The following is an 18,476-nucleotide window of genomic DNA, read 5'->3' on the forward strand; positions in this document are numbered from 1 at the left end:
CATTCATGGTCAATTTCATGTATTGGAAAGATGTTTATTTGAGAATGAGTATCTCATTTTTACTCTAACTCTCATGTCATAAAGGGAATGGGCGGATTCACCATACCTTTGAATAGTCACAGTTCTGCATCACATTTTAAGTCTGTGTATAATAAAAAAACATGCAGAAATGGTAGTAGTGCAGTACTATAATTCGTAGCATGTGGTGTCTGCAGATGCACATGCTAAGCACACTCCTGCCATCTAGTGTTTGTCTCCAACTTTACAACTTGTTTTTCTTGAAGTCTTTTTAATTGTTGATATGACGTTCAATCTTCTCCTCTTTGAGAATGCGCATGTTCAACAGTGCCATTATTAGATTGATTTTTCTGCTATTGGGTTCGGATTGACTGTGCTGGAGCTCCATGCATGTTTGGCGCCTTTGCCACCCATGGACACCCAATTGAAACGGACCGTCACACTGGGACACGAGCACTCCTATGTCTCAAATTACAACTTACTATGGTTGTTTGAAGTAATCTGCGCCCATACCTCGCGCTCCTTACAACGCGCTGCACTACAAGGTTTCACTCCATGCCGCCTTTGTTATAGTTGTTCAACATTCTCTCCTATCTAACTAGAAGTGGGGGTATTTCGACCACTAAGCCAATCATCTGCATACGGTGCTGTCCTCTATCTTGCCCATCTCTGACCAGTTGCAGACAAACTTGTATCCGCACCGCTTCAATTACTACGGTGACCCATCATTGAACTTCTAGCAGTGCACCCCGCAACGTCCATCTCTGAAACCTCCAGCTCCACACATGATATATGCCTTGATAAAGTCTCAGCAAGAGACGAAACACGTGTTGGCGAACGATATGCTGGATTAATCTTTTATGAAATCCTGAATAAAGAAAATTTGAAGAACACAGACTTGGACCTCTAACTATATTGGCATTATATTTGTTGATCCCATCCTACATAACAAAGAAGTTGTTTTTTCATAATTACAACTGAGTGTGCTTGTTCGGACACTTTTTTGTACAAAAAACTTGAGTGTAGAGGGCTATACATTAAAGCTCTGAACTATATCAACTTGGAGTGCTGTAATTAGAATCTCCCCACTTATCTCGACACCCAATTGAGTAGTAGCGGCCTCTACTCAACGAAATGACTTGGCATCAGCAGCCGTCTGATCCAGGTTTTTAGTGACAGCTTTATTCTGGACAGCTATCGCCAGTGCCCCCTTCCAGGTTCCGCTGAAAATGTTTGGCTCCAGGTGATGGAAGGGAAAAAGGAGAGACCTTTAAAGAAATTACCTTAATGCAAGGCCAAATGCGTGTATTCAGACCAGCAAAACATCTGTAACCTGTGCTTGTCACTGAAGCATAAAGAACAGGACCGCACAGCCTGTAGCCACTTAAAAAATAAAAAGACTCAGCGTTCCAGTCGTAACCGACTCCTAGCACATACCATGGAGATGGCAGCAGAGGCTGGATTCTCGGCAAACGAGGAACAAAGAATCGCTGATGTTGATAGTGGATCCTCCACTAGGACAGACTGCATTGCGGTCAAGCCCAGGAGGAGGATGAAGTCAATGGCCATTAGTACCCAAAGCCCACAGCACCTCCACATCAAAAAAACAAATCCACAGCCCTCTCACCATCGCCTTCACTTTCTGGTCCACACCGAGAGCCGCCTCGGAGCTGAGACAGGACTAGACTACACTCGATCCCGATTGGTCTCCAGGCCACAGGCACGGAGATAAAACGCAGCAGCCCTTGATGCCAAAGAAGCCATTGACGCATGCACAGCCTATGGCACCAGCAAAGACTCCGACACCTGGCCTCCATTCGGGCTCGACAAAGCCATCGGAGCTAACCAAGCATACGGTGTAGATGCACACATCATCGGAGCCTAGACCTTTCAATTCCAAAAAAGGGCTTGGAGGGAGGTCACACTTTAACACTTATACTGCAAAAACCAACGGCACCAACAACTTCAGCTTCAACCTCCTAGGCTCCGACCGAGCATAGAAACAAAAAAACAGACACACGTTGCCCACGAAAGCTAGGACGGTAGCCACACCTTATATGGAGGGAAACGTTTTGAAAGCTTACAAGAACTCCTGCACAAGAAGCACCCTTTAATGGGAGCTTGAGAACACCCATAAAAGAAATACAGAGGATATTGACCTTACACAGCCTCTCCAAAAGAGCCCAAGAATGAAAAATAAGTCCACAAGCCCTATGCCACTCTACTTCACTCCATCTACACAACCTATGTCGCCGTCAACACTGTTGGAGACACAGGGAGCCCAAGTCCTCACACACATGACAGGCTCACAAGGGGACCCTCTCCAAAGCTCAGATCCCTGGGACACATATGATATTGTGTTACCAGATCCAGACATTGACCTCCCAATACCAGCTAGAGCATCGCCCCCAGATGATACCCACTGATACCATTGTGGCATTCATGTGGCAGCTGAAAATCACACGGTACAAATGCATACTACAGAGGAGAAAAAGGATTTTCTGGTTGAGACACTAAGACCGAGCATGTTGTGCAATATGTGCCCATGATTGGTTCCATGCTCAAGGCCTCTACAGAGATCTTGAAGAGCCAGTCAAGCTAGAATCCTTCCACCACTCATTGAGAGGAAGTACAAACCTTCCCCTTACTGACACACTTTACATCTGGTGACACCCAACAGCTGACTCCCTAGTGGTGACAACTGCAAAGAGTGCAGCTTCCCAAAGTACTGGGGACGCACCTCCTCCAGATAAAGAGAGTACGCACATAGATGCAGCAGGGAGAAGTGTGGCAGTGGGGCACGCCAAGCACTGGCATAGCTAACTCGATGGGATTACTATCTCAGTATAACCGTGCCACGTGGGACAATATGGAAGAGCGAAGACAAAATCTCCCAGAACACTTCAAGAAGAGAGGGGAAGGCCTAGTCTCAGAAGGTAGACAAATATCCAACACAACCATACGCTGTGCCTGGGATAGCGCTGACACGGCTGCAAGAGGAATACATTCCTCTATTCTCCTAGGTAGGCATGCCTGGCAATGCATCTCCAGGAACAAGCCTGAGGTGCAGAAAAGTCTCCTTATTGTCCCATTCGATGGAGAACATCTCTTCAGGCCAGAGCTGGACTCACATCTAGAAAAAAAGAAAAAAGTCAAAGATCGCAAAATTCATGGGAGCTTGGCAGTCTCTACTACACCATGCCACCAGTCGTTTAGGAGGTATCAGGGCAGAGGTGCTTCCAAAATCACAAACACTCAAATATACAATAAGCAACAGCCGCAATACCACCAGCAAGCAGGCAAAGGCTAATATACAGGAGGTTTTAAACAGAGAGGTAGAGGAACTCCTGCAGGGAGCCTCCACCTCCAAGCAATTGCTTGCCTTACATCCCCCCTGGACACACAATACCTGCTGGGGGAAGGCTGTCGCAGTTTCACCACCTGTGGCCAGAGATAATATCCGACCAGTGGAGATTATCCATAATTTGCGATAGATTTAGTCTAGCACTTGCCTCTCACCCACCAAACATTTCTCCTCGCAGACAACCCCTCAACCCGCAGCACCTTTACCTTGTCAAAGAGGAGGTGAAAGCTCTGTTGTTAAAGGGTACATTAGAGCCTGTCCTTCACAGACATCAAGGCAAGGGGATGTAATCCCTATACTTTCTGATAACCAAGAAAGATGGGAAGCTGAGATCAATGTTGGATCTCCGACCTCTCAATCTTTACATTCTGTCAGAACACTTTCACATGGTGACACTACAGGATGTAATACCACTGCTACAAGAAGGCGACTACACGACAGTGCTCGATCTGAAGGATGCATACTTTCATATAGTGAGTCCCCGGTCACATTGCTGGTACCTCAGGTTTGTGGGAAGTGGTCGTCTTATCAGTTCAAAGTTCTCCCATTTGTAGTGACAACAGCCCCTAGAGTGTTTACCAAATGTCTAGCACTGGTAGCAGCACATTTAAGAAGACAAAACATTCATGTCTTCCCATACCTTGATGATTGGCTCATCAAAAGTTCAAATGGACCCAGGTGCCTGCAAGTTACCGAGACCACAATCAATTTTTCACACACATTGGGGTTCTCAATAAGTGATACCAAATGTCATTTACAGCCTCTTCAATTACAACCCTATCTGGGAGCAATCCTCAATTCGATCTCTGCCACAGCATACCCCAGTTCACAGTAGTTTCCCAATCTCCAGAACCAACTGGGTCTTTTTTTCAGCCACATCATCGCCTGCCAGTCATGACGTCCATGCGTCTTCTGGCCATGATGGCCTCTTTTATAGCAATAGACCCTCATGCCGGGTTACACATGTGCCCATTACAGGAGTGTCTAACATCCCAGTGGCCACAAGCGGGGGCCAATTTGGAGGGTCTAGTGTTGGTTTCGCCCAGGGTTCATCAATCTCTGAAATGGTGGGGCACACAGAACATCCTATTTTGGACACAGTACCACAGGTGACTATCACCACGGATGCATCACTCATAGGGTGGGAGGCTCACTGAAAGACAGCTCTCCAGCAAAACAATCTACAGCAATGTATTGAAGGTTACAGCAATTCAGACAGCTCTGAATCCTTCCTCCCCAATATAACCCAAAAAAAGTTATTTTCCGGATAGACAATATGACCATACAGAAGCAAGGAGGGATGCATTCACTACAGCTGTCCCAGCTAGCACAGATCATTTCAGATATTCGCCATCACATCCACCTTCCGGCAGAGTGTCTTCCGTGAGTGGACAATTCAGTGGTGGCCCTGCTAAGCAGGACATAGCAACAAGTCCTCAAGTGGGATCTCCACCCCCAAGTCCTACTCTGTTACTTCCAGCTTTGGGGGACATCAGACGTAGATCTATTTGCCACCATCAAAAATGCAAAATGCCAAAACTTCACCCCCAGGTACCAATACCCACAGTCCATGGGCAATTATCTTTGGAAGAACTGGTCAAGGATATTTGCATACATGTTTTCGCCTCTCCCACTCATTCCATTTCTGGACAGGAAACTCAAACACCTCTCAAGATGATTCTCATAGCTCCCTTCTGGGCGCATCAGCCCTGGTTCACGACACTATTAGAGTTGTCCCTACTACCTCATGAGAGACTCCCAACATACTGGATCTTCTCACCCACAGCCAGTGGCGGCTTCACGGCTATGGTAGAGAAGCGTTGCCCCCCAGCTCGCTGAGCCAGCAATTAAAAACAGAAAAATAAAATGATAATAACTTAACGTTATTACAATTTTATTTAAACTACTGGTTCAGTTGGTTGGGGGGTGAGGTGGGGCTGGCTTGTTTATAGGCTGGGGGAGTGGTAGCAACTTTGTAAGTGCACGTGCCATTTTGGCTGACCATCTAATGCTGGCCAAAATGTCATGCGCACTTTGCAAGTTCGCCACCCAGACTGCATTACAGCCTGAGTAGAGAACAAGCCTAGGGTGCCATTCCCTATCTAAGGTCCGAACCACAGTGCCCAGACCAATCACAAAGCTGCATCGCAGCTTCGTGATTGGCTCAAGGGAGCCTGGGTGCTTCCTGCTTCTTCACAAGGCAGAAAGAGAACAGAGCGGCGGGCAGTCCGCTGGCCGGCTGCATCCAGGTAAATTTGTTGAATTTTTTTTTATTTTCATTTTTTTAAATCCCCCCCATACCTCTACGTCCATTCGGTAGGAGCCGCTACTTCTCACAGCAAAGGCAGGGTCAGGCATCAAAACCCCAACAATTCAGCCTGTCAGTCTGGCTCCAGAAGTCATAGTTTACAATCTATTTACAAATGCCTCCTGGGTGTATGGACATTCGAAAGAAGGCAAGACCTCCAACCACAAGATCTTTGCTATGCAGCCAATTGGAAGCATTTTCTGTACATTATCAAACAGCCCAGCATATAGACCCTTGAGCACCTACGGTAAAGCAGATCGTTTTTTATCTGCTACACCTTCAAAAGTAATGATTAGCTTACACTTCCATATGACTGTACCTTGCAGCAATTGTAGCTTACCTGCAAAATCGTAAACATCGTTCACTTTTTAGTATACCCAGTTGTCAAAGCTTTTATGGCTGTGTTGAAGAAAATAATTCCACCACGTGCAACACTACTACTTTGTGAAATGTAAACATCGTTCAAAAGACTATTGTCCACACCTTTCGAACCACTGCATTCTTGTCCTCTGCAGTTCCTTTCTTTGAAGGTTTCTTTCCATTTGACTATAACTTCCCTAAGAAGAGTTGGAGAAATTATTGCTCAGAGTATAGAAGAGCCTTACTTTCACGTTTTCCAGGATTTTCTACCAAAGGTATCTCTCTTTTCCATTTGAACCAAATACTTGACTTACACTTTTTTTCCCCAAATCCTGACACTGTGTCAGAAAGGGCTTTTATACACTCTATGTTAACAGAGCACTAATTATATTTCATTGAGAGAACTAAATCTTTTAGGAAAACATACCATGTTTTGTGGCTTTCTCAAATCCAAGAAAAGGTAAAGCCATTTCTAAAGCAGAATTTTCTGCATGGATTGTCAAATGTATTCAATATTTTTATGTAAAATACAAAATGATATTACCTACCATTCCACGAGCACACTCCACAAGGACGAAGGGTGCTTCAGTGGCTATCTTGAGAAATATCCCCTTAGCTGACATTTCCAAGGCAGCTACCTGATCAAATCCACATACATTTACAAAACCTTGTGTAAATGTTCAGGCTAGGCAGCAGTCCCTCATGGGACAAACAGTTCTACTGATGCTATTTCAAACATCTGCACCATCTAATGCCTAGAACCACCACTAGAGCAGTACTGCTTTACAGTCTATGCATAGCATGTTTTTGCAGCCAACACATTCTACAAATGGAGTATGTTACTTACCCTGTAAGCATCTATTCATAGCGTGTAGTGCTGCATATTCACATGCACCCTCATGCCTACACAGCAGGTATGAGGTGGTGTCAGATTTACACATATTAAACACTATATATAGATATTATGAACACCTATTCAGCAGCAATTAATAGCTTTACTAGCTCAAGCCTCACTCGCCAACGTGGCAGGGGAAAAAATTCACAATCTAACAATGGAGTAGTTGAACATGCACATTCTTTTGACAAGAAGGCGTGACGACACGTCCTCAATTAAAAAGACTTCTTTGAGAAAGACAAGTTGTACAGTCCGAGCTCAATAGATGTAAGGAGTTTGCATGGCATGTGATTCTGCAGCACTGCATGCTACGAATAGATGATTACAGGGTAAGTAACATACTCCTGCCACGGTATTAAGAAGTGGTGGCATCCATATTTTCATTGTTGTAAAACTTGCTGTCCTCAATTTGAGTCAAAGGTGTTAAAGAACTTAATGCAGAGTTGAAGTCACAATGTTTGCATTAACAACCTTGCACATTTACACACCCATGAACCCACCAAGCCTGGCAAAAATGCTGTAGATCAAGAGGTTGGATTGCCTTATCACTTCACCTGACACTAATAACTAGGAAAGACTGCAGTACATTTACATTTTATAGTGACTGAAAATGCTCGTGCATGGGTGTATGCCCCAGGAAGCCTCTCTGGCTTTGCTTTTAACAAATTAATTCATCTTCTAACAGATTTTGTGGTGGATGCAACACGTAAAGGGAACAAAATCCGCTTCGCAAACCACTCTGTGAACCCAAACTGCTATGCAAAAGGTAAGACTGAGCCACAGAAGAAAGGCGTAAGTATCTTAAGAATTGTTCTGGAGAACAAAAGAAATTGGGTTACTGGTTGAGGGGAGTGAAACACTACTCAAACAGCAACCACCATCCTTGTCAGGGTGAAGTCACAAGCAAACCCCAAATTAGCATGTGCTTAACACAGAGCAGTCAGGCTTATCTTTCAGGGAATGTGTAAAGTATTTATGCAGCAACTCAAACAGTAATAACGTGAAACACAACATAACAACATAAAAAAAATATCACCCCAAATTAGTAATATAAAGAGTACTATTTAATAATGTAAGATCAAAATGACAAAAATCCAATCAGTAGAACCTGAGAGATGCAATTTTAAAGATTTAAATGAAAATAGTGCGCAAAAGCACAAATCGTCAACTGTGGTTATCTGGTCACACAAAGTCACAAATTCAGGCTGACCGCAATAGAGTGTTGACCAGCTACAGGGACTCAGTTAGGCCCAATGGACAAGAGTATCTTAAATCCTGGTTGTGGTGCATTGCGAGATCCTTCGTATAGAATGCAGCAAGGTTGTTGGAGTCTGTTCTGTCCCTGGTGCTCTGATCTCAAGGCCATCCAGCTAGCCCTTTGAGTCACTCTAGTGGTCCTCGGTACAAGATGCAGGTCCAGACTTTCTCACTCAGATAGCAGGGCACTGGAGTGATAGTCCTTCTTGCAGCAAAGCAGCACAGCAGGTCTTCTTCTGAGTCCTCCACAGGTCCAAATGTGTACTGAAGAGTTTGGTCTGAGCGTGCATTATTTATACCTTTTGCCTACTTTGAAGTAGGATAAGGTTCTGGAGGTTTGTTTCCACCAGGTACCAGGCATCCCCTTCCTCCCTGCACAACCGCAGCTTGTCTGGGATCACAAAAGACTAGTGACAAACCATTTGTGAGTATGTTCTGGTAGGGCTTTGTCATGTGCAAGTGTAGTAGGTGAAGGTTCTTCCCTATTGTTAAGTCAGAGTGGCCCATCAGGCCAACACCTATCTTTCCTTTGTCTCACTGTCTGGGAGCAATCCACAAAGGCCAACTGCCAAGTACACCTACTCATGTTTCCCAGGGACAGGCTGCAGGCTCCAAATAGCTAGGACTAGAAAAAGCCAACTTTCTAAAAGTGATACAAAAGGGGATGATGGACGGAGCGTTTGAACAAATCAAACACTCACCCCCAGTCAACTGATCTGGGTTTAATCCATCACCATTCTTTAGTTCACTCAGCCACCCCAGTTCAGACATGGCTATATGCAAATCAGTCTGACCCTGTGCCTCATGGGAACAGTGTAGCCCGAACTGCCAAGCCATGTCTTCCCTGGACCGGAAACAAGCATCCTGGGACCGGTTTCGGATTCATAATCCTCATCAGCCAGGCTATCTTGAATCCAGTGGCCAAGTGAACAAGGGACTCACGTCTGAGCATACCCTGCCACACTTAGGGCGAACAAAGCGATACAAAAGGGGATGATGGACGGAGCGTTTGAACAAATCAAACACTCACCCCCAGTCAACTGATCTGGGTTTAATCCATCACCATTCTTTAGTTCACTCAGCCACCCCAGTTCAGACATGGCTATATGCAAATCAGTCTGACCCTGTGCCTCATGGGAACAGTGCAGCCCGAACTGCCAAGCCATGTCTTCCCTGGACCGGAAACCAGCATCCTGGGACCGGTTTCGGATTCATAATCCTCATCAGCCAGGCTATCTTGAATCCAGTGGCCAAGTGAACAAGGGACTCACGTCTGAGCATACCCTGCCACACTTAGGGCGAACAAAGCGATACAAAAGGGGATGATGGACGGAGCGTTTGAACAAATCAAACACTCACCCCCAGTCAACTGATCTGGGTTTAATCCATCACCATTCTTTAGTTCACTCAGCCACCCCAGTTCAGACATGGCTATATGCAAATCAGTCTGACCCTGTGCCTCATGGGAACAGTGCAGCCCGAACTGCCAAGCCATGTCTTCCCTGGACCGGAAACCAGCATCCTGGGACCGGTTTCGGATTCATAATCCTCATCAGCCAGGCTATCTTGAATCCAGTGGCCAAGTGAACAAGGGACTCACGTCTGAGCATACCCTGCCACACTTAGGGCGAACAAAGCGATACAAAAGGGGATGATGGACGGAGCGTTTGAACAAATCAAACACTCACCCCCAGTCAACTGATCCGGGTTTAATCCATCACCATTCTTTAGTTCACTCAGCCACCCACTTTCTAAAAGTGGCATTGTCAGAATTGTGACTTAAAATCCAACTTTACCATGGAAGAGGGCTTTTAATTACAATGCTTTAGACCCCAACTAGACCTGTCAACCTATTCCCAATTGAAAGTTACCAATTATCAAATGTAATAAGGAAACCCAGTGTTACCATATGGAGGAAGGAGGCCTTGCAGTAGTGAAAAATTAATTTAGGAGTGTCCCTACCAATACATGCAAGACCTAAAAGTACATGTCCATCTTTTTTAATACACTTCACCCTGCCCTCTGTGCTGTTTATGGCCTACCCTGGGGGTAAATTAAATGATTTAAAAAGGATGGACTGAGCCTTTGCGAAAGGTTTATCTTGCCAGGTCGAAGTAGAAGTTTAAAATTGCACACACAGGCTGCAATGGCAGGCCTGAGATATGTTTTACAGGGCTACTTAATTGGGTGGCACAATCAGTGCTGCTGGCCCACTAATAGCATTTAATTTACAGGCCCTAGGTACGTGTAGTACCACTTATTAAGGACTTACAGAATATTAATTATGCAAATTGGGTGTCAGACAATTCTAGCATGTTTAAAGAAGCAAGCTTGTTAGCACTGGTGAAGTGCACAGAGTCCTAAGACCAACAAAAACGAGATCAGCAAAAATAGAGGTGAAGGCAAAGCGTTTGGGGGAGAACACCCTAAGGCTGACAGGTCTAACAGTTTCACTTTGTGATAAGCTTCGATAGACAATTCGGTAAAGATCTTAAATACCGCGCCTGTTGTCTAAATCGATTAAATTACTGATATATTTGTTTTTCAAAAAATAAAGAATTACTGAGTCAAGAGGATAAACAGTACATGGGGTTCTAGTGTAATGATTAAGCAGTGCCTTTTAACATGTTAAAGTGAATTTGAAATGGAATGCAGACACTGTGCCTTAAATTGTATTAATCCTCTTCACACTCATAAAAGGCACATAAATCCATTATGCCTTGGAATAGACTTTATTAAGTGTTAAAGGCTTTCCTAAAATCAAGCAAATTCAGCTCCAAGCACAGGACGAATGGAAGGGTGTTCCATTTTGAGGCGGCCACCACTAAGAAGACCCTGCCCCAAGAGAATGACTGGAGTCGGGAAACCAAAAAGAGTTCCTAATGCCTGGATTTTAAAGCTAAACAGGAATTGTAGCATTCAAAAATGGAGTTGACATTGTGCACCAAGGAAACTATTTAAACAAAATTCATGCCTAGGCAGGAAGCGTTGCAAAGACACCAGGATAGATGAGATATGGCCACTGCTAACCTGGTGCAATTATTTTGGACTTGTTTCAGCTTATGCATGGTGCATTGGGGTAGGTACAGGTAAAGAGGATAACAGTAATCCAGCCGGGCAGAAATAAAAGCCTTCAAACTGTGGAACTTTTGAGGAAAAGGAAGAAGGAAGACGTGTTTAAGGGTGTAAAACTAAACTGAAAAAGCAGAAGCTAACCACAGCAGATTTGGCTGAGCATAGCGAGAGCAAAGTCCGGTTTACACCACTATTTTTTTACCAGACATTGCAAAATCGGTGTGGGCCAAGTGAGGAGGCCAGACTGACAATTCCCAAAAAGTATTGGGGGGGAGGGGGATCAAGGGTGGAGAGTGTAATAGGCTGTAAGATCTGTCTTTTCACCATTCAGATTAAGCTGGTTATAACACATCCAAGCTTCAACTTTTGTCAGACAGTCATGCAAATTAGAAGTGCATTTAGTTTAACCATGTCAAGCCAGAACCTTGAAGATTAGCTTGTTAAGCCTAAACAGCAGAATCATGTGGTCTAAAGTATCAAATGTGGTTGACAAATCAAGGAAAATTACTGCGCTTGGGACACCAGCATCAGTACAATTGATCCACGACCATCACAAGAATCATCTCACTGCTTTGAGCAGATGAAGAGTATTCTATTTTGCATAGTCTGTTAATTGAGTAAATACTGTATTTTCTTATAACGCGAAGTTGCGAAATAGGTCGATAATTAAAACAAATTCTCAAGATTCATTGAAGGCTTTTTAAATAAGGGGGTTACACCAGCAAGTTTGAACCCGCTTGAAAAGATAATGAAGCATTCAAAACGGTGGCCAGCAATGACTGTTCCAGAAGAGGGAGTTTGATGCAGCTTAGATAGAAGAATATCTGTTGAGTACTAATCGCGAAGAGGGGAAGAAGAAGAAGTTGAGCGCCTGGTGGGCGAGGGGAAAAAGTGTCAGAAAAAGGAGGGAAGGCCAAAGCACCTCTGCACATTTTCGAAATCTGCAATTTTGTTCTGAAAATAAAATCGCCAATTTGATAACATTTGTTAACAGAAATGGACACATCACAAGTCTTAAGTGGATTTTTGAGTTTCCTTTATCTTGGAAAAGATAGCACCTGCCATATTAGGAGCATTACGAATGTTGTTTAAAAAGAAGGCGGCCTTTGTAGTCGTTATATATCGTTTTATAGCAGTGATTAAGCTTTTCCCATTAGAATTTTAAAAGGCCAATCTAAGTTACAATACCTTTGGTGTTGAAGACTAACCAGAGACTATTCCATCTCTAAAAAGCTCGAGTGAGACTTAATCACAAGAAGGGCAAGAATGTTGGACTACCTTCATCTTCAGATGACCAATCTGTAAACTGAGATGTATAGTTGTCAAGTAATGGTCGAGAATCAGGCTCGGAGAGGGAATTTTTTGATGTACGTTTTAAATCAGTAGCTAGCAAATCAGTAGAGATGTCATTCCGCTTGCAGTAATTCTTAAGCACAGACAGCCTAACCTCTTTCATACAGGACAGAGTGAATGGGAAAGAAAGAGGAATGCAATAATGATTGGACCAATGAACAGCATAGGGTTAATAGGTTTGGCATAAAGGCATGTTGCAGCAAACTGTTTAAAATGCATGCCCCTTAGAATGAGCAGGGAGCATCGCGTGAGATCAAAAAGGAAAACAAATGCAGTTTGCGCTTTTGAGGCATTATCAAAATGTAAATAGAAATCACCCAAACTGAAGATGTAGGCCACTTTGTCAGAGCTAGTTTATGTTCACATTGCAACAGTTCATAAACCAGCTATATCTCCCACCTGCTGCTGGCTTCATGCTGGAATTTTACCATTTACAGCACTCTGTTGCCATTTGTCTAGGTTTTCACAATAGAAATACCACATACATTCATACAGCGCCTATCTCCGTTTAGCTTAGGCAAATGATTCACCATCCATCAAGCGACTTTCTCAAGGCAAGGGTGCCATTTGTATTTGATCTAGGTCTGTCTCTTAGTAAAGTGAGAGGACAAGATGAGTCTCCTCCACATAAGACATAACCGACACTCCGAACTCCTTGACAATGTCTGCTAGGGGGCTATGGTAAATGTTAAAAAGTGTGGGGCTAAAAGTAGAGCCCTGCGTGACCCCACACTTTAAAGCCAAGGCATCAGAGTAACAAGAATGCTCGCAAATTTGGAAGGTCCTGTCTCTCAAAAAAAGGAATCTGGTCTTTTTTTTTTTTTTTTAGAAAAAGCAGGCCCCAGTAGCGCTGTCAGTCAAAAATTTGCATCTAGCAGCTAAAAGGGGGGCAAAAAGTGGGGGGGGGGCAACTGCAACAGAAACCCAGTTTCCTACAGTACTTATGATGCCACTGTGACTCATGGAAGTGCCCATCTCCCATTATTCTGATTCTGGGCCAAGTGCAGTCTAGCAGCCTGAACCCGATTGTAATGCTCTGGCCAATGTGTGGTTTTCCTACCACACCATCAGGAAAGAGAGCGCGACAGGTGAGAGTATTAAATATCCTGTTATTGTTACTTGTGACTCAATCAAAAAGCATTCATATGGTGCGTTCACAGAAGATTTTTTTATATTATACCATGCATATGAAATTGTAGTATGAAGATGTGCACTTGGAGAGCATCTCACACAACTCATGTTTGCAAGCTTTCCATGTCAGGGCACGTCTGGGCCCAGATTTTTAGAGGGTTATGTAACTACTCCATCTACAAATGGCTTGTTGTACAAATGAAAACCAGGAGGGAGCTTGACTGTGTGATGTGTTGCTATCATTACAGTGGTGATGGTGAATGGAGATCACCGAATAGGAATCTTTGCCAAAAGAGCAATCCAAGCCGGCGAGGAGCTCTTCTTTGACTACAGGTGAGCAAGAACGCAGGCCCGGACTGGCCATAGCGGGCACCGGGCGTTTCCCCGGTAGGCCGCTAGGGTTGGGGCCGGTTTTGGGCCCCTGGGGGCCGTTTATGTTACCGGGGGTCGGCAATGTCGGCGCCCAGTAACACAATCGCTCGAAACCTTGGCAAACTGCTCAGCTGCATTCCCCTGACCCCAGGGGGGGCCAGCTGAGCAGTTTGCCAGGGCCGTTTACCGTTCCTCAGTCCGGCCCTAGCAAGAAGCATGCTTGTTTCTTGGGGGAGTCGTACTGTTACATAAAACATGCTGCCATTCATCTTTTTTTCCTCACCTCTCCCCTAATTGTAACAAATATATGAAAAAGATCTGGATAAAGAACTATAAAATATATCAAAATAGATTTAGCAAGAAGGCTGCTAAATTTTTGTATTATGTGTATTACTTCAGCTAGGGCTAATCATTTTAATTTGTTTATCATACCAAATGTATTGTGTATTTGAAGAATTGTGCCATGCAGTTTGATCTGTAGATATGTTAATATGTAGAGCCATGGTAAGATGTATAGCTTGTACAATTAGTGTAGGAGTGAATAAACTTTCAAACTTTTTCCTCAAAGTTGGATGACGTTGCTAACTTTGCACAGAGAATTTTTCTGAGAATTCTCGCCCCTGTCAAACATCAGTTGTGGAAGAAAAATGCTTATATGCTCAAATCCCACTAACTGAGTTGGGTTTTGCATGAACTCCTGGGTGAACATCCAGCTCTGTAACGTGACCGTAGCAAATGGCAGCTTATCTTTTAACTGCGTCAGGCTGACCAGCAGGTAGGGAAACCTACGTCTACTAGAACCCACAGTCCTTCAATGTTACTTCGATAAACCAAGTTGTATAATTTACCTTCTATGAGCAACACCAGATTGTGAACGTCTTGCATGTATTCTCCACTCTTTGCACCTGTTCTACTCCAGCATCCTTTTATACCTTAGTAAATGTATTTATTATGATTTTGAACGCGTTTTTTTCACTGACTGCACACAATGAAACAGTAAATTCAGTTTTAATAGGTATGGAAGTGTATTAGCAAGCTCTATATCTATTTGTCAAAAATTGTTCTGGTATATTGGCAAAAAACAGACTGTGAGACATTTGTTCATACACCCACTTCTTTAGTCCACTATCAACAAATGGTTGTATGCACTCTGTCAGTTAAATCTAGAAATACTTTGCCAATGGTTCATGGGGGATCTGTCTTCCTTTGCTTTTTTTTAGGTATAGCCAAGCTGATGCCTTAAAATACGTTGGAATAGAAAGAGAGCCAGAGAACATGTAACTTCTGCTTGCAGTTAATGGCCGTCGTCCACGTACCTACCCACCGATCATCGTAGCAGTGGCTGTGTTTGATTGTCAGGCTTTGTTGCAGTAAATGTATTCTTCGCTGCTCCTACATATGCCTGTGTGCGTGCTCGGTGTGTGCATGCTAGCATTATTGGTCCTGTGTTAATGTTCTTCGGTATGTGCTGCAGTGAGGCTCCAAACATCTAGTGGTACTGGGTACTGCGGAGTGGAGGGCATCACAGTTTGTCTTGTGGCAGCTAAGTCAACTAAGAAATAATATCTGTAAATGTTAATGTATATCTAATATATATGTATATTCGCTTATGTGCAAAAGAGAAGTTTAAGGAGAGAAGAATGATGCTCTTTGGGTTGTTTGCGTGCAGTTACAGGTATCCTTCAAGACCGTCCAGTCTAGGAGAAGTTCATGCTTCATTGGGCTCTAAAGTTACAACTGCCCACTTGTGTGCTCAACCCAGTCTGGTAAACATTTTGTACTCTTAAGATACAAGTATCCGTATGGGTGTTAAGAGACTAAAGGATAAGCAGAGCTTTTTATTGAACAAGATAACATAGCATCCCAGGAAGTGAAAATAGAGTGTCAGGACTATGAAGTGAGATCCATACTTTTATGGACAATATGAGCTGTGACTTAGAATGAAGGGGGAAGTAAGCCCAATGATGAACTAAACATGTGGCATAGAGCCTTTAGTGATACTACATGATTACGATTCAAGAACACCAGACCTACTTAAATCCAGAGGATATTCAATTCCCAAAAATACTGTGGCTTCTGTGAAAAGAGTTTGCACCTTTTTCTCTGCAGTTTTGTTTGTTGAAAGTTCCTTCTGTATTCACAGGGTTCTTCCAGTATCTATCTTTGAGCTCACAAAACTTTATTTCAAGTGTTGAATCGGAAGAGGATGGATTTCCCCCACTCTTTAATCTGGCCAGTCTTTACTTGGTGGTGAAAGGGCGAGATTTTGATCGATAACTTATCTCTATTGATCCAAACCTCGATCTGGTCGACTGAACCTTTATTGCCTGTCTTGGAAGGAAACAGTACACCTATCTGCAAATTAGTTCACCCAAGAAAGGACTCTGCTCTCAAAGATCACGGACAACTTCTAGGTTTCAAAAGTTTATTGTAAAGATATAATGAGCTGCAAATACAAGCATCTCAGAATGAGATTCACGAGATACACAGGTCCAATTACATACATGTGCTCTCGAAAAGCCCTCAGACGAGCAACAGAAATCACTAACACAAGTTCTAAAAATAGCAAAGCTATCAGCATAGACGCATATCTCTCCTTCATTTAGGTTGGAGGAAAACAAACACAGGTTAGGCGTCCCTACCCTGTTCTAGATGGTATCCCTACTTAACCAAATCCCAACCTAACAAAGGTGTCAGCAATGAATGACCCCCAAGGGAAGTCACCCACTCTAAGTCTCTTGGTGAAAACCTAAAGTTCTCCAGTCATGACCCCTCACTGCCTACCCATCCGCTCTCTAAAGGGTCCTCAGGTCTCTGCTCTAACTCCACCCAGGGGTGCTGTCCCTAATACAAAACAGTCAACAACATTTGAGACGCCCCTTGCGAAACGCCTCTCACGTGGTGCAACTTCAGGCTTTTTCCATGATGCTTTGTATTGGGCCTCAGACGTTAGAGTTGACCTTGCTTCTCAGTCTCTTCTCCGGCCCGCTGATACCCCTTAAACATTCCAGAACCCTCCTCCATGTCTGGGCCGTCTACTGAACAGACCTCTATTCATTCACTTATAATTGGATCCCCCCTTTCCTGTTGCAGACAGATATCTGCCGCCAAGAACCCAACTCTCATAGACTTCTAAAAAGGCTTGCAACATTTCTCAGCCCAGACATGTACGTGTAAATCAATGCTAAAACATTTCAGGCCTACAATATTTCACATTATGATTATAGCATTCAATTTCTTCATTTAATTAAAGCATGTTAAAACTCTTATTCTATTATTTAGAAAACATTACTCTAAATCATGGCCCATTAATGCAATGACCAAAAACGTTAAACAATCTGTGTCGTGAAAAGAAACACCTTCCCTTTTAGCTCCAGCTCTGGCCCTGAGGCCTACCACGTTCTGCGTTTTACCACAGACCATCTTATATGTTAACAGCTACACGACATAGATTCAAAATAATCACGTCTAATAAAATCATATAATGTCACACATTTCTGTATTAATTCCACTTCTACTTAAATCTCTATATTAGCTATACATTTAGAATATAATTTCAAATACTATTAGCACTCATGGCATTTCTCTTCATGAATTATGCTCTCTATAGGTAAGTGTGATGTACTCATATATTTATATCAGTTTGCGCTCTCTCAGTTCCCCCCTTTGATGACCTCTCGGGGTCATCACTAACATTTAAACTGCAGTTATTGCTGGCATTCTCTGCGCTTCCAGAGCTCTCAGGCTCCTGTACTGATTATCTTGTATGGCAGCCAATCTCTGCAACTGTTCTCTTTGGGCCCTTTCTGACCTTCTTGCTCTGTACCATTTGAATACCCTCACCAATCCCCACAATATTATCCCACAGATCAATATTATGATGATAGGCTTTAGGATATACCAAATAAAGCTTTTGCCTAAGGTGGAAAACCACCCTCCAACTGTACTCATTCCGTGGCCCACCTTTTCCCAGACATTTTCTCTACTCAAGTCTTCGATCTCTTTGTGTATATTAGTTATGTTCTTAACAACTTTCTCAAGGGGTTTTGAAAGGTCTGGAATGTAAGTGCAACATTCCTGAACCTTCAAAGCCTTACAGACTCCGCCCTCTTTTGCTAATAAGACATCTAATGCAAGCCGATTTTGAAGAACCATAGCCCTTATCGATTGCATCTCTCCTTCTACCAGCATTAAGGACTGAGCAGTGCTGGCAGACAACCTGTCGACAACTGTTGCCAGTCGTCTAATTTTAACATCATTAAGGATTATTCCCAAAAGAGGGAACATAGCTCCAAAGACATCTCCAACCATTTCTGCATCGCCTAAATCCCTCCTTCCCCTCG

General features: G+C 43.5%; 1 protein-coding gene across 2 annotated transcripts in view; it reads left to right on the forward strand.

Annotated features, from left to right (window-relative positions):
- Nucleotides 1-16,378, forward strand: part of EZH1 (enhancer of zeste 1 polycomb repressive complex 2 subunit) — a 278,927-nt gene extending 262,549 nt beyond the window's left edge. The window contains exons 20-22 of one of the 2 annotated variants that reach the window (XM_078645362.1): nt 7,631-7,711; nt 14,010-14,094; nt 15,354-16,378. In XM_078645362.1, the coding sequence (XP_078501488.1) occupies nt 7,631-7,711; nt 14,010-14,094; nt 15,354-15,414 (227 nt within the window). In that variant the 3' untranslated portion in view covers nt 15,415-16,378. Of the gene's footprint in view, nt 1-7,630; nt 7,712-14,009; nt 14,095-15,353 lie in introns of those variants that run through there. The other variant, XR_013594997.1, reaches the window with a different exon arrangement.
- Nucleotides 16,379-18,476: the final 2,098 nt, after the last annotated feature.

The sequence above is a fragment of the Lissotriton helveticus genome, chromosome 5_1, assembly GCF_964261635.1.
Source record: "Lissotriton helveticus chromosome 5_1, aLisHel1.1, whole genome shotgun sequence".
NCBI lineage: Eukaryota > Metazoa > Chordata > Amphibia > Caudata > Salamandridae > Lissotriton > Lissotriton helveticus.